This window comes from Cygnus olor, chromosome 2, assembly GCF_009769625.2.
Source record: "Cygnus olor isolate bCygOlo1 chromosome 2, bCygOlo1.pri.v2, whole genome shotgun sequence".
In the NCBI taxonomy this organism is placed as follows: Eukaryota; Metazoa; Chordata; class Aves; order Anseriformes; family Anatidae; genus Cygnus; species Cygnus olor.
The window spans coordinates 24,296,228-24,322,887 of record NC_049170.1 but is presented as its reverse complement, the minus strand read 5'-3'; the positions used below and the strand labels follow the sequence as shown (position 1 = coordinate 24,322,887).

The 26,660-nt window shown below is 37.8% G+C and overlaps 1 protein-coding gene across 10 annotated transcripts in view; it reads right to left on the bottom strand.

Annotated features, from left to right (window-relative positions):
• Positions 1-26,660, bottom strand: part of CDK14 (cyclin dependent kinase 14) — a 327,735-nt gene that overhangs the window by 159,484 nt on the left and 141,591 nt on the right. For all 10 annotated transcript variants that reach the window (XM_040545762.1, XM_040545765.1, XM_040545764.1 and 7 more), the window contains 2 exons: positions 17,154-17,216; positions 2,716-2,839 (listed from right to left, as the gene is read on the bottom strand). In XM_040545762.1, coding sequence (XP_040401696.1) covers positions 2,716-2,839; positions 17,154-17,216 — 187 coding nt within the window. The remainder of the gene's footprint in view (positions 1-2,715; positions 2,840-17,153; positions 17,217-26,660) is intronic.

The window sequence follows — 26,660 nt, the reverse complement described above, 5'->3', positions numbered from 1 at the left end:
TAACCCATCTGGTTTTGAATTTTACAAGTTCATTAGCCATGAAAGAAAATACAGCTTGAAAAAAAATATGGAGTCATATAATCTCCTCTCAGTAAATAAGAGGTGGTTATGCAGGTGTTTCTGTTACATCAAGACAAACTTACAACAGGAAAAAAATCCTCACTACGTTATACATTCACATGCCTATTACTTGGTATTTCTTTCTAGTTTTACTTATACACCTTTATTCTTCATTTCATAAGAATACATAACGGTCAATCTTTAATTCCTGCCAACACAAAGCTGAGAAAATATTGCCTTTGATGTCAGCAAAAGAACATTAGCCTCGTGCTGCACTGAGGTACAAAAAAGTCCTCAGAAGCAAGAGCTCCATTTCCTACTACAACAAGGTGAAAGCACATAGGGAACATAAATGTCCCAAGCTTTCTTATAGTCTACCAAACATCAGCCAACACAACCAGTGGTCAGTTGCACGTCTGAGCTGGGCATCACATTGACCGGTTCGCATTTCCAACAAAGAATTTAGCAGTGCTGGGGAAAGGTGTTTTTGTTTGTTTTCTTAAAAACACATCTGAAAAGTTTGAAGGCCTCCTGTCCCCAGCCACAAAAGGAAGGCTACTGGACCAAGCCCAAGGAAAGGGCTGGCTACTGTGGAATTAAGCAACGGTCACTGAATTTTTCAAATTTCTAATTTTCTCTTCATTTTTAACAGGTTTTCCAGGGATTTCAATTAACATTATAATAAAACATAAAGAACTAAGACTTATTGCTCTCATGCTTCATGTTTGTCAAATTGCTTGGATAGAACTTCATTATACCACACATGGAGCAGGATTTAACCCACAAATTTAACCAAAGTAGGACTATTAACTTTATTTATTTGAATACTGGTAATATACAGCAATGTCTTGCAGTCCTAGATGAGGATCAGCATGACTATGTACACTAACTGATTTAAAATGGGTTTCTAGCCCAAGAGAGACTACAGTCAGAGAAACAACTAAAAACATGAAATTATAACAGATTGACTATATCTGTATCTGATAGATGATTATTTTATTATTATTATTATATATTTATATTATATTATTATTATTTTATTATTATTATAGTTGAATATTTTCAAGGGAGATATTTTTAAAAGATTAATTCTTCTTGAATGACATTTCTCTTTTTTAATTTTTTAATAGCTTCAAATTGGCCATATAGCTTGAGGGGTGGGGAAGAAATAAAGGGAAAAAAAAAAGCATCATATGAGACACTGTACATAACAAAGGAGTTTGTAAGGTCAGAGTTTTCAGTATCCTCCAAAGCTGGAGCACTGTCATAATAATCTCTTGAAGGATTTATAATATGGGGATATTTGGGATTCAGATAACTGTACAGTGTATTATACACAACAACAATACAACAAAACTATCTATTTCAAACAGCACAACACCATCAACATAAGACTAATTCATACTTCACTGCAAACAAAAACACTTAATGATTTGTTTGTTTCAAGTATTTAAGAAATGAAATATTATAGTAAAATACAAGATGCAGGAATGTTTTTTTTAAGTGTTTCTTTAAGAAACTTTTGTCATCCTCCAGGTCTTGAAAAACAGCCACAGAAAATGGTATGTAAAAATAAATTATTCTTGTTTCTAATACTGTTTCTTTAATCACCTCACAATCAAGTTCTTGTGGAGCATCCACCTGAGTTTCTGCTCTGTTCTCCAGCACAGCAAATACATACTGAGCTGTTAATTGCAGTAATACTAATTAAAAGACAAAAAACAGGACTACTTTAACAGTGAAATTGCCAATTAGCACATAAGGCTTCCTCATTACTGCTGGTGAATGAAATGAGAAGCCTGATGTGGATAGCAGTCATAAAAATAAAAGACATTTGAAAAAATTGATAGGTCATATTTTCAGCTTACTTCAGAAGTTCTGCTGGAGTCAGTAGCTGAGAAGTTGACCTATTGGAAAAAGAGAAATTCCTACAACATTTTTGGAAAATCACTAAAGAAAAATATTGCCATTTGCCATATCTGCATTCACGATGACTTTCAGAAGGATTACATCTCCAGTGTAGCCACTAAAAAGTATTTAAAGATCAAAATTTAAAAAATATATATATCAAAAAAGGGCTAACCTTTCAGTGGACAATTTCTCCTGCTTCTATACTTCACATATGGCTTTTCCCCATAAGGGACTAAGAATGGATACTGAAAGCAGTCCAGATGATCTTAGCTTCCTTTTATCTTTAGAAGGAATAAATATTCTTAAATCTTTCAGTCTCTTTCAATCAATCATCATTTTATGAAAGTTAATCCTACTTCCAGATCTCCACAACCCTAGAGCTGCTTGCACAAAGTGACTGTACTCTTCACATATTCTGTATTTCCTCAGTTCTCTCTCTCTCAATCTCTCTTTTCAAAGGTTCTGAATTTTAATTCAGAGGTCTCATGGCAAGTAAAACTGAAATACTTCCAGCATTATTTTCCTGGTGAGAACAGGAGTATATATTTGTTTTTCACTTACTGCCTTTTAATCAAACATTTTGTTGACCATAATCAATTTCTTTGCTCAGGAGAAAAATGTGCAATTATCTACAATGAAGAAGGTGTGTCTAAGGAATAGGGTGGGGGGAAGAGAAATCAATGGAACCATCTGTCTGACATTCCTACAACATTATAAGAGACTTGTAATTAACTGCTTGCCTACCAAAGTCTGCCAGCTTTAACTCCCCCGTGTCACTGATCAGAAGATTCTGTGGTTTCAGGTCCCTGTGCAAAATGTAACGCTGGTGGATGTAAGACAGTCCTCGCAGCAACTGAAATAAAAATAACTGAAAAAGAGGGGGACAAAAAATGACCTCTGTTAATATTTTGCATATAACCACAGCTGATTTCTTCACAATATGCAGGGTGCTTGCATATTGTGGTAACATTGTGTTAGAATTCCTCCCAAATTGCGTAATTCCCCACCCAAATTGAACACAATGAAATTTCAATCTAAAAAATATGTACTTTGCAAGGACTAACCCCATTCTCCAAGCCCTACTATACTGTAGATTCAATTTGCCTTCTTTAAAAAGAACAAGAGCAATATACCCATGTGCAGAAGGCTCGATTTCTACTAAATTATAATTATATTCCATTTACCCATATGGCCTTAAAGATTAGGTGGTAGCCTGAAGACAGATGTGTATCTTCCCTAATTATAGGAAACAACAGCACAGGATGGATAGGGATGGGGAGATAAGGCTGGGGGATGGGACTGGAGCTAAAACAAAGAAATTAATAGAATAACAATAATGCCTGTGTACCCAAGGTAATCTGTAAGTATGAGAGGTTTTTCCCTTCAAAGTCTTTAATGGGAGTTGCTTATGTATATTTCATTAAGAAATGACAATTCACACTGAACAAAAAGATTACTCTTTAAACCTAATTATAATAGTCTTAAGTTTAAATAAGAACCTAACTCATTTCCCACGCTTTGTTGTTGTTGTTGTTTTGTTTTTGATTTTAACTCTTCACTGTACTCTGCAAATGCTTTCCCTAGAACTAAGCACTGATGTTTTGTATTTTCGTAATTTACAATTATGAACAAAGAGTTGGATGATGGAGATCTTTTGTCCTCCCCTTTTCAACTCCTCTCACATCATTCTCCTGCACTCTTCTAGTGGCACCTGCTGTAAAAGGCTGTAAATCATTCACTAGCAGATATCTGTCAATACAAAGGGTGATTAATTGTTTCCTAGGAGTTTTCTTTGCAGTTTTGAAAAATCTCTCCTAATACATAGATCATTCCTATTGCCTGAAATATTTAAAGAAGTACTACAGTTTCCGAGTTGGAACAGAGCAAGCATTTGTAATGCCCAAAATGGAAGATTCAAGAGTGGATGGACCTCACGCCTCACAGCTCACCAGCTGGTGAAACATGCTCCCCTGGAAGCTGTGGAAACCACACCAAAGATTTGGGAAAAGTCAACCTGAGCACATAACAATCTCTAATTAACTTGCAATGCAAGCATCCTATTTACTGACTGCTGAAGTGAGGAGACAATATAAAAGGGGTTACAAAATCTGATTATAGAAGAGAATAAAGGCTGACATGGAAGAAACAGAAATGTCATGTTACTGAAGTTGAAATGAATTTAATTGCATTTCATTTTTTCCCCAAGTGCAGACACAATACACTGTACGTGTAGCTATTTAGCCAGGGCACAAAGAGCCATATCAATCACCTTCTTGCCAGGGTAGAGTCTAACAATGTGCTGAGGAAACTTAAGAGCAAAATACAGAAACAAAAGAAAGAATAGCAGGAAAGTCATAAGTAACATGCACATTCCTTTTTGAATTGTGGTTAAAATGGAACTCACAGTACACAAAAACTACTTTAAAGGCAGGAAGCAGAAATGGCTTTCATTACAGCCTTAAAATATAAGTTAAATTCTACTAAATGACTTCCAACTTCTTTTCATAAAAGATATGGAAAATAGCCATTTTGCTAAACTAACTCAATGACATTAAACTTCAACTGTTATTTTTAGCATCGTTATCTTACAGAACTGTCATCTTTATAATTCAAAATATATTAATTAATGCAGCCTTTCATTTGGCTTTAATGCAAAGCATCAAGTGATTTGACACATTGTACTAAGAAAAAAAACAACAGCAATTTCATAGCTAAACAGAATAAACATCTGCTCTTGAGGACAGCTTTGGAGCATAGGTTTGTTCCAAACTTCTAGACATGTTTCTCATGAAGGACTTCCACAAAAGTCACTTAACTCTCTCACATACACTGTGTGAATTGCTTCCTCCTTGGAGGAAGATCATGAAATAGAAGGGGAAAAATCTCCTTGAACTATTTACAGGGTAAACTTTGTCAAGTTTTGTTGTTTTCTCCTTTCCCCATTAGCAATTTTTTTTTTTTACTTTGGTGATACTAAAACGTGAGAAGATTTTTCACGGGTTCATGAGAGGCAGGTCCTGCCTGACCAACCTCATCTCCTTCTATGACCGGGTGACCCACCTGGTGAGTGAGGGAAAGCCTGTTGACATAGTCTACCTAGACTTCAGCAAAGCCTTTGACACAATCTCCCACAGTATCCTTCTGGAGAAGCTGGCAATCCATGGCTTGGACAGGTACACTCTTTGCTGGGTTAAAAACTGGCTGGATGGCCGGGCCCAGAGAGTGGTGGTGAACAAAGTGAAATCCAGCTGGTGACCGGTCACCAGTGGTGATCCCCAGGGGTCTGTGTTGGAACCCATCCTCTTTAATATCTTTATTGATGACTTGGATGAGGGAAATGAGTGCACCCTCAGTAAGTCTGCAGATGACACCAAGCTGGGGGGAAGTGTTAATCTGCTGGAGAGTAGGAAGGCCCTGCAGAGGGTCCTGGACAGGATGGGTCGATGGGCAGAGGCCAATGGGATGAGGTTCAACATGGCTACAGGCCGGGTCCTGCACTTGGGTCACAACAACCCCACGCAGTGCTACAGGCTTGGGGGAGAGTGGCTGGAAAGTTGTGCAGAGGAAAAGGATCTGGGGGTGCTGACTGATGCTCACCCGAACATGAGCCGGCAGTGTGCCCAGGTGGCCAAGAAGGTCAACGACATCCTGCCTTGTATCAGGAACAGTGCAGCCAGCAGGACCAGGGAGGTGATCGTCCCCCTGCACTCTGCTCTGGTGAGGCCGCACCTCGAGTACTGTGTTCAGCTTTGGGCCCCTCACTACAAGAAGGACATCGAGGCCCTGGAACGTGTCCAGAGAAAGGCTACGAAGCTGGTGAAGGGCCTGCAGCACAAGTCCTGTGAGGAGCGGCTGAGGGCACTGGGGTTGTTTAGTCTGGAGAAGAGGAGGCTCAGGGGAGATGTTACTGCTCTCTACAGCTACCTGAAAGGAAGCTGTGGGGAGCTGGGGGTTGGCCTCTTCTCACAGGTGATAGGACTAGGGGGAATGGCCTCAAGCTGCACCATGAGAGGTTCAGGTTGGAAAAAATTTATTCTCAAAGTGGTTAGGCATTGGAACAGGCTGCCCAGGGGAATGGTGGAGTCACTGTCCCTGGAAGTGTTTAAGGAAGGGGTAGATGTGGTACTTAGGGACACGGTCAGGACCCTGAACTTCTAAAGAGTGAACTTCAAGCTACTTAAAGCCTAGTGGATGAGATTCCCTGGAACACTGTCCATAGGGACAAAGGAGCTGAACAGAGCTGGCAACTCTTTAAGGATATTTTCCTTAGAGCACAAGAACTCTGCAGCAAGGTGCTACACCTGGGTCGGGGCAATCCCAGACATGAGCACTGACGGGGAGCAGAACACATTGAGAGCATCCTTGCAGAGAAAGACTTGGGAGTTGTAGTGGACAAAAAGCTCAACATGAGCCAGCAGTGTGTGCTTGCAGCCCAGAAGGCCAACTGCATCTGGGGCTGCATCAAGAGAGGAGCGGCCAGCAGGTTGAGGGATGTGACTCTGCCCCTCTACTCTGCCCTTGTAAGGCCTTACTTGGAGTGTTGTGTCCAGGTCTGGGAACCCTGGCACAAGAAGGTTGTTGATCTGTTAGAGTGGGTCCAGAGGAGGGCTATGAAGTCTTTTCCAGCCTTAAGAATTCTATGATTCTATTATTTAAGTAAAAATACAAACCTAAGTCCTGGCTGTAGAACATTTTGCAAACTGTGTGCCCTTTGAGATTGTTTGGAAAGCGAGAATAGCAGAAGAGCCTCTCTATGTTCAAGTGTTCCCTACTCCACAAGAAGAAAAAATGAACTGGAAAGAATCATTTCTGAAGCCTCAGGAAATAGTTTTGCCTTCTCTCAGACAAGATCCCTCTGCTGTCTTTGAGGAAAGCTCTCCCTGAGAAACCTCTCTGCTTCCCTTCTGCTGCTTGTGAAAGTAGAAATGTTACAGAAGATATTTGTGGTTCTTGAGCTTATATGTTACTAGCTTTAATATTTGCATCATCATAAACAAAGCTATATAACCATCAAATAACCTCTGATAAACAAACTACTTGTATACTGTTTGCAGTTTATTAGTGAGAAGGGCAGTTTAGCAATAAAATGAAAGACTCATAAAATGGCAAGAGTCATTGTGATGAAAATTGGAATAGAGAGAAAAGAGAAGTGAGGTTAGTCTATAGCAATCAGGGTTTTGGCATGGTTTCATCTCGCAGGAGAACACCTAACAGTTTTACATTCAGACAATATGTATATTTGTGTTTCAGGCCTTGTTTATTGAAGATACCTGTAAAAACAAACAAACAAACAAACAAAAAAATCTTTTCTACCCTAACAGTTACACAGCTTTCACTTTAGTCTGAACTACATATTCTAATGAAGAATTTTCATTGTCACAATGAGAAAACTGCATGTAGGTCAAAGCTAATCTGGAGTTTATGGACTGTGATTATTAACTGTCCTTGAAACTTACAAGAGAAAAACCTCAATTACACAAAAATAGCAGCACCTACAACAAATAAACATAGTCTTTAAGGTATAAGTCCTGGATGGCCACTTGAGCTACACATAACATTTGACCAAATGCCTGTTTAAACCAATGGAATTTTTTGAAAGACTTGCCAGCTGCCTTGATTAACAGCTCTGCTTTCATGGTGTTTTTCATGAGTCTGGGCAAGGGTACAAGCTAGACCATTAAATGCACACATCTAACAGCTGCAAGATGGATCACATGCAGCAACATGCTTTACTATCTTGTTGGCCTCTGAATGTCACATAGGATCTTGAGCTCTTCTCATCCAAATGAGCTTGTAAACTAAACACTGACACAGGCCATCCAAAACACATCTAAGGGGACTGATGGGAGTTAATGCTTTCTGACTTTGGTTCAGGCAGCTCTGACTAATCTAATGATAAAGGGGGATGCTCATGTACAGATCATCTGTGTAGAACTGCTTAGATGACTCCACATCATTGCTCTCCATTCCCAGAGATGGTAAAGAGAGTTCCTGGCAAAGGATGCTGGGGTACATGAAAAGCAGGAAGAAATTCACGACATGCCCAGAGAGATCCTTCAGGAAATGTAGCATTTCCACACAGTATCTGCTGAGGCACCAAGGATCCCAATGACAGTACGGATGCTGCCCAAGAGGGCAGGCTAATAAGCCCTTTAAGGGACTTTTCTCAATGAGGAACAATCTTTTCCTGATGGCACAGAATGATTTCTGAATGATTTCTTGCATTTGAGCTCCCTTACCACATGTTTTATCATGGGAATAAAGGACCTGGCCCTAGATACAAAAGTAGAAAGCTACATGGAAACTTTTAGACAACAGAAGATGCACAGAAGTCCAACTCTTTGCTCTGTTCTCTCTGCAGCAAAAGAACACAAATGGAGCTGAACTAAGCTGGACCTTGAGTGGTTCAGAAGAAAGCTGAAAGCAAGACAAGATTAATGTGCCACTCCTTTAGCAAGCTCATATTGCTGTATTAGCATAGCTACTTTTGAAAAGTAATACACCATACTGCACAAACTTTATCATCACTCGTCACCAATAACACAAATGCTCCTGCTTGCTGTATGTATTAAAGCACACCAGCTGGGTATCACATAATCATTTGAATTCTCTAGTGTGTATTCAGCATCAATCGATATCATACTCAGTCTTAATAGGCCATCAAATCTAAAAATACCTGTAAAAGTAACCCAACCCGGGACACCTCATGCTTGCAACCAACATACTTCTCCCTATCCTCCAGAGGATAATACAGGCTTCTGTGAATTACTAGCTACTTACAAAGGCAAAAGGAGGTAATGAATCCACGCAGTACAATCACACAGCCTTAGAAATAAACTCAACTAAACATTATGCTCAGCTAGGTTTGGGTTTACTATGTTGTTTGGGAATTTTAGATCTAGTTGTTTTAAACCAATGCAATACAAAAAAACCTAGCTGGTAAGATGTATTATCACCGAGGCAACGAGAAATATATCTGTGTGACTTTGGCTAGCAAGTCAAAAGCTATTCAAGCATTTTTATTTATTTATTTATTTATTTTTACCACTGCTGGTTTGCTATTCTGTTCTCTCCTTCCAAACAGTATAATACCCACAAGATAAAATGCAACTGTTCACTTCTAACACTGTCCTGGGGAAATACTGAACTTTTTAGGTGAAAGCTTTGTACACTCTCTTGCTTAAATACTCACAAGAAAAAATTTCAGGGGCAGTGTTAACTTGATATGATTTGCATCCCACAGAATAAAGGAACTTATCTGAATAAAAAATTGTTACCCATTTGAATCAGATTGATTTTGATAATCATAATAAGCTTTATTTCAATTAAAGGTACTTCTATTTGACCTCCCTGAAACCAACTGAGTTCTCTCAAAAAGAATTTTAAAACACTTCTCTCCAAAAAGCACTTTTAAAGGCTTCTAACTTGCTCCTGCCTTCCTTACATAAGAGTCTTACCAAAGACAGTTTCATGAAGAAATATATAACAATACAGCCACTGCGAAGCAGATCATAGAATTTAAAATATATGTATATCTTATAGACTTTTCCACTTACTGGCAGCAGAACTGTACAGAAAAGAGACTGTAAAGTGTTAATTGGCTAACTTCTATTCTCTTTGATGTTCTTTTAATCATTTTTTCTCCCCTCTGGGTTCAACTACAGTCATTTGCAAGGAGGAAGGTGTGCTTAATTAACTGAATATAAAGACACTCCCTTATGATCAGTTAGAGTCATCTGCTAATGTTCAATAAGTAGAAGACACTTTCAGATTCTTACTCCTGAATGGCAAAAGTAAAAATAAAATTCAATTCTAATTAAATAATTAAATCTCCTTTTCTCCCTTTCATCAACTCACTCCCATGCTGAACTAGGTCAGGGTGGCAGTTGGTGCCTCAACAGTTTTTAGAGACACAGAAAAAAGTGTTTCCTTCAGCCCTTTTTTTTTTTCCATATGTGAACTATGTGGATCATACAGACAATAAATTACACATGCACACACTCATTTCAGTTTAGGGTTTGCACACATTACTCGCTGCAGTAAATATAAAAGTGACATTCTTCTAGCATGAATTTTAACACACTGATAAAGATTCTGCATTTACTGTTCACAGTTGTGCATATTATCAAATCATTACTTGAAGTGACAAGACTGACATAAAGTAGAGTGAAATGCTGATGCCATATTTAATGTCTGATAACTAAAAAGTCTAATTTAAATAATCAATTCTCAATGCCATGTGTAAAAGACAACCTTAATTTGGCATAACATTATTCTGTCTGCCGTACACCTGCTTGTTCTCTGAATGAGGAATGAAAAATAGCAACTTCTCAACCACATTAAGCAGCCTTGCTTCCTACTTAGCATATCTGTTTAAATACATTTTTAATTCAGCTCTACATCAGCAGCATCACTAAATTCAGTGAGTAGGAGACTTCAAAAGCATGACATTAATTTGATTTGCTTCCAGTAATGACCAATAAAATTAAAAGGACCACCATACTATGTATTCACTTTAGAGTGAAAGATTGTTTTTGCCAGATTGCAGGGAGTCAATGAGATGGGTGAAACAAGATATGAAAATTCACCATAGATAGATGGACTATCAGGATTTACCTGCCCAGCTCCAGTGTATCTAAGTCTACAGCAGTCAACCTTCTCGTCAGACACCGCTAGTTACATACACATAGGTGCTCACGTGCCACAACTTCTCCAACATCACTTTGTCCCACATTTGTCCCACACAGATGCAGGGCAGGCCCTGCATGTGGTTCAGTGTAAATCTCCCTCAAAGCACACCGCAAACCAATCGTGATGGAAAGAAAACAGAAGCACAACAGGGAGGCCACAACCAAAATCCAGGGAAAAAAATATATCATTTGTATCATACTTTTTGGATACTATGCTTTACTTACAAGCATATGTTTTTATATATTACTAATCATGAATGGAGCTTCTGCTTAGCAAGAGCCAGTATGTAATCCTCTGCTGCTGCCAAAGTTTCAGCAGCTGCACTTCCAACTCACTAAGTGTTGTGTAGCTTACATATGTTACCTAATCCTTCCCTGTTCTGAATGCTTCCCTATCCTTTGTGCTTCAGATTATTCTACAACAGTAATCAATTCAATTACAAATATTTATGTTTACAAAAGACATACAATGACAACTACCCGATAGCTTTGACTCAGATTATTAATTTTCACATTAGTCATTAAATGAGCCAAAATTATTCATCTTGTCAAGAACAGATTCTACTTTAAAAACTGCAACCATTAGCTAAGGACAATGTTCACAGCACTGCAGTATGGAGAGGAATAAATGAATACTGCAAGTGACGGAAGTGCCAGAGTAAGCCTGAGATTTCTGATAACATCACATAACGGTCACTGTATTTCAACATTTTCAATTCATCCCTCACTTCATCTTGTTTAGGAGGCCAGTAACAAAACCTTGGTTTAATAAATCCAGTATTTTTGGCACATCTGATTCAGGAGTTTTGTTCATTTTTGTTAACTCAGAGCACTAAAAAATTGACTGATCTCTTTTTGACCACTTAGCACAGAAAAATGTTATAGCACCCCGTTATGTTCTGATAATGTCTATTAAGTATTTTACTTTTAATCTGTTTTTGTAAAAGTTTTAAGAATGAAACTAGTTGTGTTTTTTTCTTTCTGAATTTTAAGCATATTTGTACCAGAGATTACAGCACTGTCACTGGAAATTCATTACCCATACTTTGCCACAGATATCACATGCCACCTTTAAAGCGAGTTATTTTCTCTGCCTCAGACCTTCAGTCTTATAGTGAGTAAAGACAAGTGTAAAACACACTTCTGAAGGTTGTGGGTGGAGATAGGACTTGGCCGGTTCAGGTTTTGCTTCAAAACATGTCCATAAATTGTACATGGAAGACTGCTGCATCTCTCTTCCTAGGAACAAGGAAGGCTCAGAATTGAGATGGGTAAGAGCTCCTGGGAGAAGGCTAAATATTCCTGTTCCCTACATGCAAAGTTCATCAGCAGGGCCTGCATATTTCTCTTTATTGCTTTTTGGCCCTGGGAAAAGAAAAGGTGTCCAGGGAGAAGAACAAATCAGAGCAGCAATATTAGATGGAAGAAGAACAAACTGGAAGTTCCTTCTCCCTCTGGTCACAGTAGATGATAGGAGCCTTCCAAGCTGCCTGAAGTAAAAGATTTAGCGAGTGATTTTAAGAGACAGAGACAGTTTTTGTCTGGTTGACAACCACGTTGTCACTCAGTCTGGTGTTGCACAGATTGTGGAACAGTGGTTCAGGGGCAAGTGTCTTTTTATTTTGTCAAAGATATTTTATTGAAGTCAAATGCTCATAAAAAGTAATATTACCTCTAAAGCTGCCAGTAGAGAAAGAAGTGCAGAGAGAAAAAACTACGGATGCTTTTCCCAAAAGACTGCAGCTATTTCAATGCAGCATCACTAATTAAAAAGCAAAACAGCTTTCATAAATATATTTATTTTTAAGGCACGAATGCAAGCAGGCAATGCAGGCATGACAGATGCGAGCCTGCACTCCACTTGTTCACCAACGATAGGAGTTACAGAAAATGGACTCAACTACAAAACAAACACGTCAAAATGAAAAAATAATCTTATGTGCAGATAAAAATAAAATGCAACTAGGAATGCCATAATATGAAGTAAAAGATGCAGTTAAATAGAGCTATTATTTCAAAGGTAAAAAAAATATTTAAGAACAGTTTTAGCAGTGTGATACATTTTCACAGGATGTGCTGAAGTGCACAGAAAATGTATTTAAAAACTAAACTATAAGTTTACAAAACAAGACCCATTTATAGAGAGCTGCAAACAACGTCTCAGGAGAGCCAAGAAGAAAAGGCTGGGGGAGATGGCCCTGTACCAGACAGAAAGATGCACAAATCAGAATGAAGATTATCATGAAAAACAACTGGCAGAGTCAGTTTGCTGCTGTGACCACTTGAGTTTCTGATGTAGGAAGCAACCCAGATATTTCAAGGGTCCAAGAGGTGTGAGCGGTAGGAGAAGAAGCCTGCAGTACAGATTTCAGTTTGGACCAGAATGAACAGTGTCAGGGGAGTCAGGAGTAAGTCTTGTACCTCCATTTGCCACAGCCACATTTCGGAGCTTGGCAAGCTCCACACAAGAGGCACCTACAAAAGACAGCAGCTCTCAGCTCCATCCAGTCTGCAGCAACAGCTTCCAACAGAAACAGAACGGGGCATAACTTACATGTGGGGCCATGTACTTCAGATACATTGCCTATCTTCACTTTTGGAAAAACTAAAACAGACATCTCTAAAACTAGAGAAGAGGTGTCTGCGCCTACTATAAACCAGGACTTATTTAATCATTATCTTTTTCTCTCCTCACCTCTAGTTGTAATATCACACAGTATATTAACATATAGTTATAAATAAATGGTAGATATACAGGCTTGGTAGCTACCAAAGATGTATACAACTCTGTATTTGGAACTAACAGAATTTGGAGAATCTGTGGACTGAAACTATTACTTTTTGCCAATTTCCCTTCTAGCTAATAGAGAAGTTTCAGGCACCTAACCACACTTTTTTCATCAGGATATTTGGTTTAACATTCTCAGGGACAGGTATACTTAAAACTGTATTAGATAATAGCCTCACAGCCTCACACACAAATTCTTTGAAGGACTTAAATCCTTGTGCTTTTTGTAAGGCTTGGGCCTTCACACAGAAGTAGAAAATTCTGAAATCATGATGTGTGAATACATACACCCCACTAAAAAAGCTAAGCCTAATATGTTAGAAAACAGTATTTTTTTGTTTGCTTAAACATACTGTCCCAAGACTCTTACAACTGCAAATTAAGATGTTCTCTATATTTCCAAATACTTGTAATATTCTGCTTACTCTTTATCTAAAATATTTAAGTGACAGCAAATAGCCTATCTGAAGCCTATCACAAAGAAAGGCAATGTCAAACACAAGACCCAAGGGGACAGCAGTATGTGTGTCCATCAAAGTAATTTGGATTTTTATTCTATTTACAGTTCCTCATCTTAAAGTAGGCCTGAGGGAACAGCATTGTCTTTATCTTGTAAATATGGATAAAATTCAGAAATATAATTAGGATGAACATATGCCATAGAAACCAAAACATAAGCAAATAATGGCTTTGCTTCTGCAAAAGAACTGTTTTACAGGAAATAATGTACAACATTCTTTGGAAAATGAAAGATTTGGAAAAAGAAAGATTACCTGTTTTTGTATTTATAATAGCTTGCAACAAGACAGAAAGGAAAGGAATATCCATTAGTAGTCTGCAGTTTCCTCATGAACAAAATTAAAAGGCAGGGGGCCTTTGGTCACACTGTGAGAGCATCAATGGCTTAATCCCACAGGTTAGCCCCAGAGAGCTGAGACTAATTTGTTGCCACTGGAATTTAATTGCTCAACTGGAAGTTTTTAAAAATGGATCTGTGGATCACATAACCAGTGATTCTGAACAAACATTGTCTATAATTCTGAAACTGAAATTCCTGAAAGACCTCTAGCAAGAAGGGTCTGGCAGAGAGAGAAGGCTAATTAACATGGCTCAGTTCAACCTTTAAATATCAACTAGAGCTCCAGATAGACAACTGTGTCCAGAAGCAACAACCAAAATAGGTGACAAAGCCTCAGAACCGTGATTACATGCGTTAACAAATTGAGTACAGTGCAACAAAACGTTAAGATATTATGCAGTAACCATCATATCTCTTCTGCAAGACAAGAGCGATGCAAACTTTTAATTGGCATGCTTGCTGAGATCTGGGAGTTGTTAGTGTTTGTGACTGGGTTCCTTCCTTCCTTTCTGCACAGCCTGTCCCCACAGTTGAAGAAAACCTTGTGTTTGGCTGAGCAGATATTTTTGACACAGAGCTTGAGAGCAGGTAAAGATTTCACTGAAAATCCCAGACAGATTGATTCAGTTTTAGATTGGTAGGAGCTCCAAACACCACATTAGATTTTAGTAATTACTGTTATAAATTAAAGCTAGCTTTGGCTGCTGGCCTGGTAAGAGATACTACTAAATATATACAACCGATTTTCATTAATCTTATTTAACAGAAAATGGTAATTTTATTTCTCCAATGGGATGTTTGTTGCAGAAGGGCAGATTCATCTGCTTCCACTTCCCCATGTTTTCTCCCTTTTATACCAGTTTCCTTTTTATTAATAATACAACTGGCCATTAAAAAAATTGAACTAGCAGTACATCAGGCTCTACACTTGGCTACTCAGAGGAATATTTCTAACATGCCCATAAACTTCAGAAGTGTTGCTGAACACTGCTCTTAGATTGTAAAGACAGCTGCAGCAAGCTTGGAAAGGGAAAAGCTGCTGCTGCAGTTCCCTCCCCATTCAGCAGCACCTGTAGAGCAGCTAGCCAGCTTAGCAGCAAAGCTTTCCTGCTAAATCTTCCTTCTGCCTCCACAATTATATATGGTTTCTACAATAAATCTGCTTTAGAAGACAGGTAACTCAGGATTTAGGGGAGTGATGCATTAGCAAGCCCAATTACCCGTGTAGGCCTATCCTCCTCAAAGACAAGCTCAGTGGGCCCTGATATTGTCAAGAAAAAGTAGTTATGTGAATTATGATGTCCTCTCATTGGGGAACAATTACAGCTACAATGTCTACTGCATATTACATCTTAAGTTATACAGCGCTGCAGCCTTGGAGCATTCCTTTGAGTGTGAAACGGCACAAAGGACTTTCAAAACTAATCTTAGCTTATCCCTAACCTCTCAGAGCCGAATGTACAGGTTTCTACGTAGGGAAATGAAGCACAGAGCCAGTGTTTTAACAAGTGTATTCAGCACATGAAACTAAAGTTATGAAACTGAGCAGTGAAGAAAGCTCAGAAGCTTTAGTGATGGAAAAGCAGGTCCCACCTCACCCACCACCATGTGTCCAAGTCCCGCACTCACAGAGGAACTGGGAGGACACCCATAAGTTTTCCTGTCCACACTACCAAAATGTTCGAGCAACAGTCGTACATTACAAGGATGTTATCTTGCAGCATACACATCATCTGTTTTCAAAAATAATTATTTATTTATTTTTTTTTAGCTTGGCCAAACATGTGCGATACAGAGGAATTGAACCATTTATTTTTTGATGGTAGTTATTCTTGTTTAATTTAATATACTGCATGTCATTTTTCAGTGAATGAGCACAGAAAATTAATCAATGTTATACAACTAATTGATGTACAACAATGATGAGGTATTGCAAAAAAAAAAAAAATCTCCATTTAAAATATTTTGTTTTCTTATACTAAACAGGCATTTTGAGTTTTCCAGGGAAAATATATTTATTTTTCCATGAATTTCTCAATTTTGTATTCAGGAAACTAAATACTGGAATAAAATTCTCAGTATGACAAGTGAAGATTTAAGCACTTCCAAAGTAGGACAACAAAGGGAATGATGTCAAAGTGCAAGACAAGTGTAACAAATATCATCTGTGTGATCTATACACAGAAGACACACTCTGCATGTCTGACTGGCTTCCCTTTTATGCTAAAATAATTTGGCTTAATTCCCAGAAAGTAACTGGATCAAGTCTCTACCAATCTATTTATTCATTAAATCCTTCTAATAACGACCCCCTTCCTGCACAGTGATTCTTAATATCTACCTTAGAACATAAGAAAAACAGAATAACTGTGAGATCAGCTACGAAAGTACCTAATCAAAATAAAGGAGGTGAAAAGATTTTATATGTTCATGTAAAAAGTACATTCACCTAATATAACTCACTATAGTTCCCTCAGACTCCGTGAACCTACAATGACTTACCTCACTGAAGATCTAGTACTGACAGCCTAAAATATGTTTGCTTAGGTGCTTTAAGACAGTATTGTTTGTCTTAAGAGCCAATGTTTGAACAAAGGAGAGGGGTTACCAACATTGTAATACTGTTCTTCTGGCTTGGAATCAGTTTTAAAGACTTCTGACAAGTTCTTTTTATAAGAACTTTCAAATATTTCTATTTTAAAGAAAAAAATATTAAAAGTACTTCATATGCTGATAATTTTCACTTTAGTTAATGATCAGCTTCAATAAAACCACTGATTGGACTTTTTCTGTCCATTCATCGTTACTGTGCATGCCTTGAATGTGTGCTCTTTTTGACTCTTACCTTCACATTTTCTGGATGAAGCCCTCCAGGGTGTTTGTCCATGTACTGACATAAATCAGTGTGCTAAAAGAAAGTCAGATGGAAAAATGTGTATTAATATCTGTAAGACTACAATAATAAATATCCTCCTACTTAAGAGTGGAAAGAACAAATGGAAAATAAGATTTCCCTCCTGCCCCTCCACTTACCTTTAGGCTCCTTTTTTTTTTCTTTAAACAATCTTAACTTGACTGATATGAATATTCACCAAATGCAAATTAATTTTTTTTTCCCAATGTTCTGTATATAATAAATTAATTATTTGAATCTCAGTATCATTTTATAACTTGTAAGGACCATATCACCATCAATGCCATACAGGTAATATAGGGTGGAAGAGGAAGAAACTAAGGGAGAACCTCAAATGTTACTCATATTATTCACATTAAAATGTTGCCTTTTAAAATATGAGTTTATGGTGATTCTAAATTAAGATGGTTTAATGGTTTAGAAAATAAATGTCAAAGGCACTGCATATCAGGTTACTCAATGACACTTTTCAGCTCAAAAAGAAGCACACATTATGCACATGTACAGCTATTAATTACAGATACTTTAGCAAACAGCCTCACTGAAGACTCAAACATTTACATTTTCACTTTATAGTCACATACATTCCCTGCTAATATACCATAAAATCTTTTCAGAAAATAAGTAGACTTGCGATGCATAGATTAATGTTATTCACTATTATAATACATATTACTTACTAATAAGCATTTATTATTTTTACTATGGAATCACTATTTTCTCTAAATTCTTCTCTCGTACTTCTTCACTTTCCTACGAGTCAGCAGCACACTGTCAGTGAAGTGGCATTTTGCTTCTCTGATTTGTTTGCACAACTCAGCTTCTGGAATTATATTCAGAATAAACAAGGAAAAATATGCACTGGATTAACCACCAAAAACTGAGACTGACTCTGCCTTCCACATCTGTTTTCAGAACACATCTGGCAAAATCATCCTGCATTCCTTGAAAAGCTACTTGGCGATGCCTGCCTCACATACAAACAGACCGACAAAATACCGGCAGTTTTCAAGGTGAGAGTTTTGGAGAAAACCTGCCTTTGGCATACCAAAGTGGTTTCTCTGTGCAGCATTTCTGAGTCCAAGAACCATTCCAGTGCTCTTTTGGAGATGTATCATATGGTTACACAGGGAAGTTTACATCTGCTAAGATGCAAGATCAATGCTGACCCCAACTGTTGTGTATCATCTTCTACTCGTCTGAAGTCTTAACCTATGAAAACACACTGTACGTGTAGAATTAACTTTGTAATGACATAAGGTGCACTAACTGACTACATTGTGCACTAGCACATTTTTTTCAGAAGTTCTGACATGGCTTTAAGATAGCAAGTGTCTCCACTGCAGGACATGCTTGGGTCCCAAATGAACTGTGTGAATCTCACACTGAAACGGATCTACTACATCAAGTACAGCAGAACAGAGCTTCTTCCTAAACACAAGCGACAGTAAGTAATACTTCAATTCATAACTGCTGATATTAGTGAATGGAATAATAAAGAAAGAAAAGGTCTTCTGCTTTAGAAGCTCAGGCTTGGAGATCAGGGCACCTCTGTACCATTCCTATCACATTCTCCCCAGCAATACACACTCACTGATTTGGCTTGGCTGAAGGAGGACCATCATTTCCCTGCAGGTCAGCATGACATAACCTGTTCAGTGGGAAACCTACTGCCTCCTTCACCTTCTCTTGATTCTACAGTTTGCAACTAGCCGACTGACAGAAACCAGACCAGAAGACAAACCCAGTGCTACTTCTAAAGGTCCCATCTCTGAACTACCAGCATCTGCCCACTAGCTGTCCCTTCCTATTCACCAAAAGCCTTCTCAGACCACCATTTTCAGCCACATCACGAGTAACAGCAATAAAAATGTCTTTTTATTTCTAGGAGACTTGTAATGACCTGTGAGGATAAACCATTTCTTCCCCTTATGTTACAGTTATCATTGGATGGTTTTCCTCCATACATGAACATCAGTCATGATCATGTTTGTATCATGTATCATCACTACTTCTTCCTAAACCAAGGACCTGCTCAATTGGTAGCCTGCTATAACCTGCACCAGTAGTTCTCTCCCACAAAAATTCACTGCCTGTATCTACCAAAAATTTCATGTAAGCACCAGCTTCTACAGAATCCTTGAAAACTAACAAAGCCAATTGTGCAGCAGTTGCAGCAGTCTTTTGGAATCTGTTTTTTCTCCCTCACACAAGCTACATACACAGAGACGCCTCTACCAAATCTTCAGACAGACAGCAAACAGAATACAAAGTGTTTTCTGTTCATTTTTTCAAGAATTTCTCCTCCTAAAACTAAGCTAGAAAATTTTTCACAAAAGCAATTGAACACTATGGTACGAAATGGGAAAAGCAGCTCAATAAATTATAGGACATTTTTCCTGACTTTAAAAAAAAAAAAAAAAAAAAAAAAAAGGTATAGGGAAAGCAAAAGCAGCATGAGCTGTATTCTTTTCCCCAGGTAAGGGCTCAATGCACCATTGAATATGTATTAGTATAACCAGGAAAGCTGACAGCGCGGCACAGACAGCTATTTCTAAAACCTTTTTCCCTTTTGGCGGGCAAGTGTCCACTCCGTGCTTGTGTGTTCAAGCGACACTGAAGACAACGCCATGAATGTAAGTTTCAGGAACATATTAGAAAAGGAACAGAGAAAACTGGACAAAAGTAGTCTTCTACAATATTCCATGAATTTCTACGGTACCACATAGAGGAATAAAGTATTTTCCTTTCACACTATATTCAAGGTAGAAGGCCGCATGTGGAACAGTAACTGCAGATAGGGCAGGACACACCCTGACACCAGGGCTTTGCTGTGCTTAGCACCTTGTCTAATAGAACACACACCCTGAAGGAAAACTCAAGATTCAAGTAACGTATCAGTCATAACATAAAACTATGATGAAACAAGGTAGCAAAAAAGAAACAAATGAACCAACACACCTTCTTCAGTTTTTTTTCCACTGTTCAGAGGTGAAGACGCCTTACAGGGAAACAGGATACAGCAGAAGCGCAGTGCAGAGATTTCCAAGTAATTGCAAATGCCTGTCTCACACATTGAGACATTGAGACACTTGATCCCAGGTGGACATGGCTAAACCAATTCTGCTTCAAGCTAGCTTTTAACAACTCTATCAGCTGTACTGTTAATCCCCAACACAGATAAGTCACCACAAGTAATTCCACGCTGACAGAATTTTTTGATATTTTAGATAAATCCAGAATCACCTTCGTTCCTGCCTCTTAAACTCTACTAATTTACCCAGGTATATGTATCAATAGTGTGTTAGCAGTCATCTGTTTATCACAGCTACACGAAAAAAATTAAATAGAGATAAATCAAGTTTCCACTATGAAGAACTCAAAGCTACAAAACTCCATGATTAACGGTGTTGTTATCCAACCCTTTTGTTTGTTTGCTCAATGAATGTCCATTATGCTAACTTTACAATGCCTGATGTGATCACATAACTTCTTTCCCCTTGCCAGATAAGACATACTCATTGAACAGAATAGGAGTACTTGATTACAGAACAGCGTTCTGTTTTTGTGTTGTTATTTTTTCCTTTTTTCCCCCTTTCCCTTTCTCACACAGCTTGAAATCTCTGGATTATTTATTACTTTGAAGGCATAATATAATCTCACAGGCTTTCTTGCTGTTTATTGCCTACTCTATTCACATGCTTCACAACATAAATGACTTCGAGAGCAATTCAGGGGAGCTGTGGCATTACCCCTTTTTATCAGGTATGGGGACTAAAGCAAAGGGAAAAAGTCCAAAGTAACACTGATTTGGGGAACTCACTAAAGCACTTTGGTTTTGACTTTTCTGAGTATTGGCCTTCTGTGTTTTGACTGACATCAGTTACAGGTGTGAGGATAAAACACTTTTTAGGGGAGACAGAATCTCAGGTTGGACAAAGAAGTCAGTCATTTCTGAACTGTGATGCGACAACTAGTGACAACACCATAAAACGGTGGTTATGATGACAATTTCCACTGTGGCATCCACAAAAAATGAGAAAAGTGCAATAAACACCACACCATGCCTTCACTACACAGTCCTCTACAGATCTGCACAACAGGCTCTTCCATGAGGATGGCAAAAGGAGATTGCACATGCAACGTTTACTTTGGCACCCACTAATTTTTAAGAACTTGACTTTGCCACATCACTAACACAACAACATTTTGTGCAAAATCTGTTATGCTTCAAGTAAACAATTTGATCTCTCCTCCCACTACCCCTCCTCCAGAAGCAAATTCACTTGCTCTGTGGATGCAATCTACATTATTAAAAGTTGTGAAAGTCGTCTTTGTGAAGGGAGAGGGAGTTTTCAGACACAGGTCTTAAGTGCAAATGACTATTTTTCTGAGGCCTATCACTTGACCAAATTTGGGGAAATTTTCAAAATCATAGCTAAATGCCACCCACAGCACACATTGGCATTTTATTACTTCAGAGTTGTATTTTGCTAAATCATACCAGAAGATCATTGCTCCAGGGATGTGACTTGAATTTGAGGTTCTGGCACATATAGCTCCATGTCCTTGAGAAGGCTCTGTCAAGCCTTTGTGCTGCCTTCTCTCAGCAAGATAAAACACAAATCCATCCCTCCATGCCCATCTCAAGCAACTAGACCTCCACTAGGAAACCTCTGCAAGTGCCTTGACCCTCCCTGGATGGGCAGCGTGAGTTCTGGTTAGGACAGACACTGCACATGGCCTCCTAGGACAGGGAAGAGAAAACTTACACTAAGGTTATTTCCACCCTTCTCCTGTTTCTAAACTGTATGTAGAAGCACATAAGAGAATGCCTATTTTTGATCCACTCCAGCTTCAGTAAGTTTCAAATATTTTCCTCCCTATGATGAAGACAAGTATCCCAAAATCCAGTACGTACAAGGAAAAAAAAAAAAAAAAAAAAAAGATTAAGTTGTCTAGTATAATTATATTGTCTAAAGAAAAAAATAAAGCTATAAAAGGGTCTATTAAAATCAAGCTTGGGTCAAGGAATAAGAAAAAAACCACCATAGTACTATTAAAAAACAGAACATGTACATGTTCTCAGACTTTCTGTTAAGTTCACCACTTCCCCATACCACGAACTACCATAAGAATACCACAAAAAGTTTAGCTTATGGAATGTTTTTATTTTTTTTATGAAATATTATTACCTTATGTTTACCTTACGAAATCTTGTCTTTGGGTTCACATGGAAAAAATGAATTTGGGTTTTGCTTTAAATTTGTGGCAGTGTATATGCGTATGAAGGTCATTTCTATTCAGTAAGACTGGTTTATGTCAGCAGACACATGCATGTGTGTTTGTGAGCATACTGTGTATAGTCATCTGCTGACAGGAAAAGAAACCAGGCTGATATTTATACAGCTGAACCGAGGTTTACATACATTGCATTCTACTTCTGGAAGAAAGAGATGCAAACAGGAAAAAAGAATGAGACAAATGTTGACAATACAGACTCCTCCCTCCTCCCCTTGAAGAAAGAATTTGAATTATGAATAGATGAGTAAACCACAAGCTATGAATGTCCTCAGATATGCTCTGTACTTGAACGTCAAATATTTTGTTCAACTATCTTGTTCAGAAATCAGAGACTCTGCTAGCCAACATAAAATTTTTCAGACAAAGGGCAAGACGTCTCCTTTTAAAGGCACGGCCAGTGACATGAAATAAGCTCTACTTCGCAGCCCGTTTCCATAATAATGTGACCATCATTCTCTTCTAATTAAATTAGCCATTTCTACTTCCCATGCAATACATTCCCTTTCCCTCCTCATCCTCAGTGATGATAAATCTACATGTGACTTCACTGTCCCATAATTCTGCCTAATTGGTTTCAGCTGTCATTTTTGAAGCTGAAATGCATGGAGAGCCCGGGGCTTGTGAACGGAACAGGAAGCATTTCCAACCACATTCCCATCATGTAAAACCAGCAATGTGAAAGGACCCTGCCATTAAAACAAAAACTACACTATTTGGCTTCTGGCAATGACATCATGCAGCAGACAGATTGTATTGTTTCACTCAGGCAGCAAGACTGTTGCAAGCCATTCTTCTCTGTGAAAAGGAGAGCACACATTATTTATGCCCTAGCAGTTTTACTGACTAAAATACTGTTCCTGTTGTCACCAACAAATTCTTAAACTGATAATACAATTTACCAATAAAAGCACAGGCAGCGGTAATATTTGAAGTGACAGGAGAACAAAGAGAAGTTAATTCTATTTAAATTGAATGTATCCTCTAGCCAAAGCAGTCTGCAGATTACTGCACAACAGTTCAATGCTTTTGGTGTTTTCAGAATTGTCACCGACCTTCACTTTCAAGCATTTCTATGACATTCTACAATTCATTTTTTTCCCCATATGAGAACTCAAAGTGTTAGCCTTGCTAACAAAAATACCCTACAAGCCATCTCTGAGCAACTTTCAGAAAATCAGCAGAAGGCAACAGCAGCAGCTGGGCTGAGCAGCAGGGGAAAGATATATACTAGGGATTCAAGGAAAAAAAAAAAAAAAAAAAGACACCTTTAATGAAAACAATTTTGCTAACAGATGTTTCTGGTGACTTGGATCTCTCACACACTGTCAAAGACAAATACACTTCAAAACACATGAACAATACCATACAGAAAAGGAGGTCGTGAGATGGGGGAGAACATGATATATAATACAAACCTACCTGAAAATCCTGAGAGAAAAGGGAATGCACAGTTTTCTGATATTGGGATGGTATTGGACAGCATATATTTACTGATACAAAGTCTCTGCACAAAGTTCTCTCATTGTACAGAGAACAACCTGGTCTGAGAGTCAGATAGGTAGGACATAGCACTGTGCAAAGTGCTGGTGAGCAAACTGCAAGGTCTTCAGCAAAATCCAGTTTTCTATAGATGTATCTTTGTCCTCTTCCTTATTCTCTGGCCGCCTTAATAATTGTATCAACTCTGCTTTCTACATAAAACATGTTAAAGGGACAGTAAACACTATTAATTGAGCATGACTACTTTAACAAAAAAAATCACGTCTCAAAAACACATGGGAATTTGTTTATGATAAAAATCTAGCAGCTTGTGTAAACCATGACGGACTTACAGTCCCCAAGGTAAACAGTTTCAGACAATTTTTGGGATGAACAACCTGTAATGCATATACATACACATATCTATATGTGCATTTTTTCTTTAATTTGCTAAATCATTAGGTTTTCACAAAACTGACCTATAATCCTTATAGCTACTAAATCCACATATACAAAAATAATAATAATAATATAATAAAATCACTTTGTAAGTTACATCAAGTTTCTACTTAGAATATGGCAGGTACCCCTAAGCTGGTGGAGACAGAAGTCAATTCAGGATCACATAAGTCGACCACAAACACACAGCAGGGAGGCTGACAAGCCATACACAGACACAGTGTGTAAAGTATCCACACCGTTACGGTCTCAATACTAGCACTAGACAATATAGACTTCCCAGCACAAGCTAGGCTGCCTCAAGAGTCTTTTCTATTCTCATGTGCTGTGCTGCAAAGAAACTGCTATCTTCAGGGCAGGAAAAAAGCAGTCCAAACACTTTCATTAAACACTTCAGTGTCTAAGGCAGACGTCTCTTTAAATTGGTTGAGTGTCTTATTTTCTGCCATGCCTCCTAGTCCAAACTGTCCATATATGATCACAGAAAAATTTAATAAAAATTTTATAGGAAAATTTGCAGTTCAGACCAAGGCAGGCAAAAGAAAAAATGATGTTTCCATGGATAATACCCTCTTTACTCACAGCAGTAAAACAAGAAGAAACAATTAGGCCTGTTTTTACTTTCAGTTGTTGACTCTGTTTATTACTCAAGCTTGATTCTTGATTCCCAGGAAATTGTTTTATAATTATTTTGCCAGAATTGCTTATCCCAAGTTTCCATTTTTAAAATTTTCTTAGATGTATTTTCTATCAATAAGAATAAAAGTATGAAGATGCATACTGTTACCTCAGGAAGAAAAATCAATTTTTAAGATTTAGAGTTATGGTAATCATCACTCTCTCTGAACAGACAGGTTTTCTTTGTTGTTGTTTGTTTGCTTGTTTGTTTGTTTTTGTTCCCCCCCGTCGTCCCTCCTCCCCAGTCTGCACCAAGTGAATCAGAGCATCTCATTGCAAGAGAAGTTAAAGTGCAGCTACAACCCACATTATTAAAGAGACAGAGAAAAAAGTGTAATTAGATTGGACAGTCTCTAGTAGGAGCTGAGACACTGTCAGGTTTTACCTCAGAGGGAACTGGACAATGCCAGTTTATTACTGAAATTAAAAGATGAGGAATGTGTGGGATGCAGCCAAAATATTACTTTTTGTAGAGCTGAGCAGAAGTCTATAACATAGAAGTAACCAATTAACCCCAAACTCTAAAAATAGGACCTTTTTTTTTTTTTTTTTTACTTTTGTTTAAACTATGGAAATAAACCAATATTCACCAAATATTTTTTCTTCAGTTTTTCTGAAGAAATGTATTTTTTCTTGAAAATGTATGCATTTCTCTGAAAGACTATGAGTAGACATATTTAAGTGATGAAAATAAAGAATACAAAAAGATACAAATTTAAAGGATCTCAAAAACAAACAAACAAAAAAAACAAATTGCCTCAATCAAAATCTACTCTAAATGACATCATTCTGCTGGTTATTTGTCTAAGATGTTCTTAAAGAATGATAGTAGTAGAGAAACCATCACTACATAGTACTATCTTCAATGCTTTATGAAACTTAACATTAAAGAGGTTAATAGTTTAATCTCACTCTTCCTCACTGTAACTTCAGGTCCTTTTCTTTTTTAGAATGGCTCAGGTTGGAAGGGACCTTTTATTCTCTTTACTATTGACATGAAAATAAATAGGTCAATGTCTTTCTCTATGATCTCTTTAACGGTGTGCAACCATCTCATCTTTTTTTTTTTTTGTTCCTCCCCCATTATAAACAGCCCTAGTTTGTCTGACTTTTCCTCAGAAGCCATTTATTCTGGATGGTTGCTCTTCCCTGTTATTTTTCCCCCTCAGCTTTCCAGTTGATTTATATTTTCCTTGTTTGTACAAATATACCATTTTAGCTAGTGGTCTTACCTGTGTTGAGTGGAGTATTAGCACCGGCATATGCATCTTGCTACGTGTGCATGTGGTTTTGATGGACTGTAATGATGCTCTAAATTTTCATCTCTAACTTAGAAAACACTAATGGAGATGTCTCAGTACATAGAATATCGTACTTGTTTTCTAGTGTTTCATCTGCCTGCTTACCTTTGGATATTTTTTATGCTTTGACTTTTGTTTTGTTTTTGTTTCTGTTTTAATTATTATTAAAAAAAAAAAAAAAACTCTACATTGAATACATTTATTAATACTTCATTAA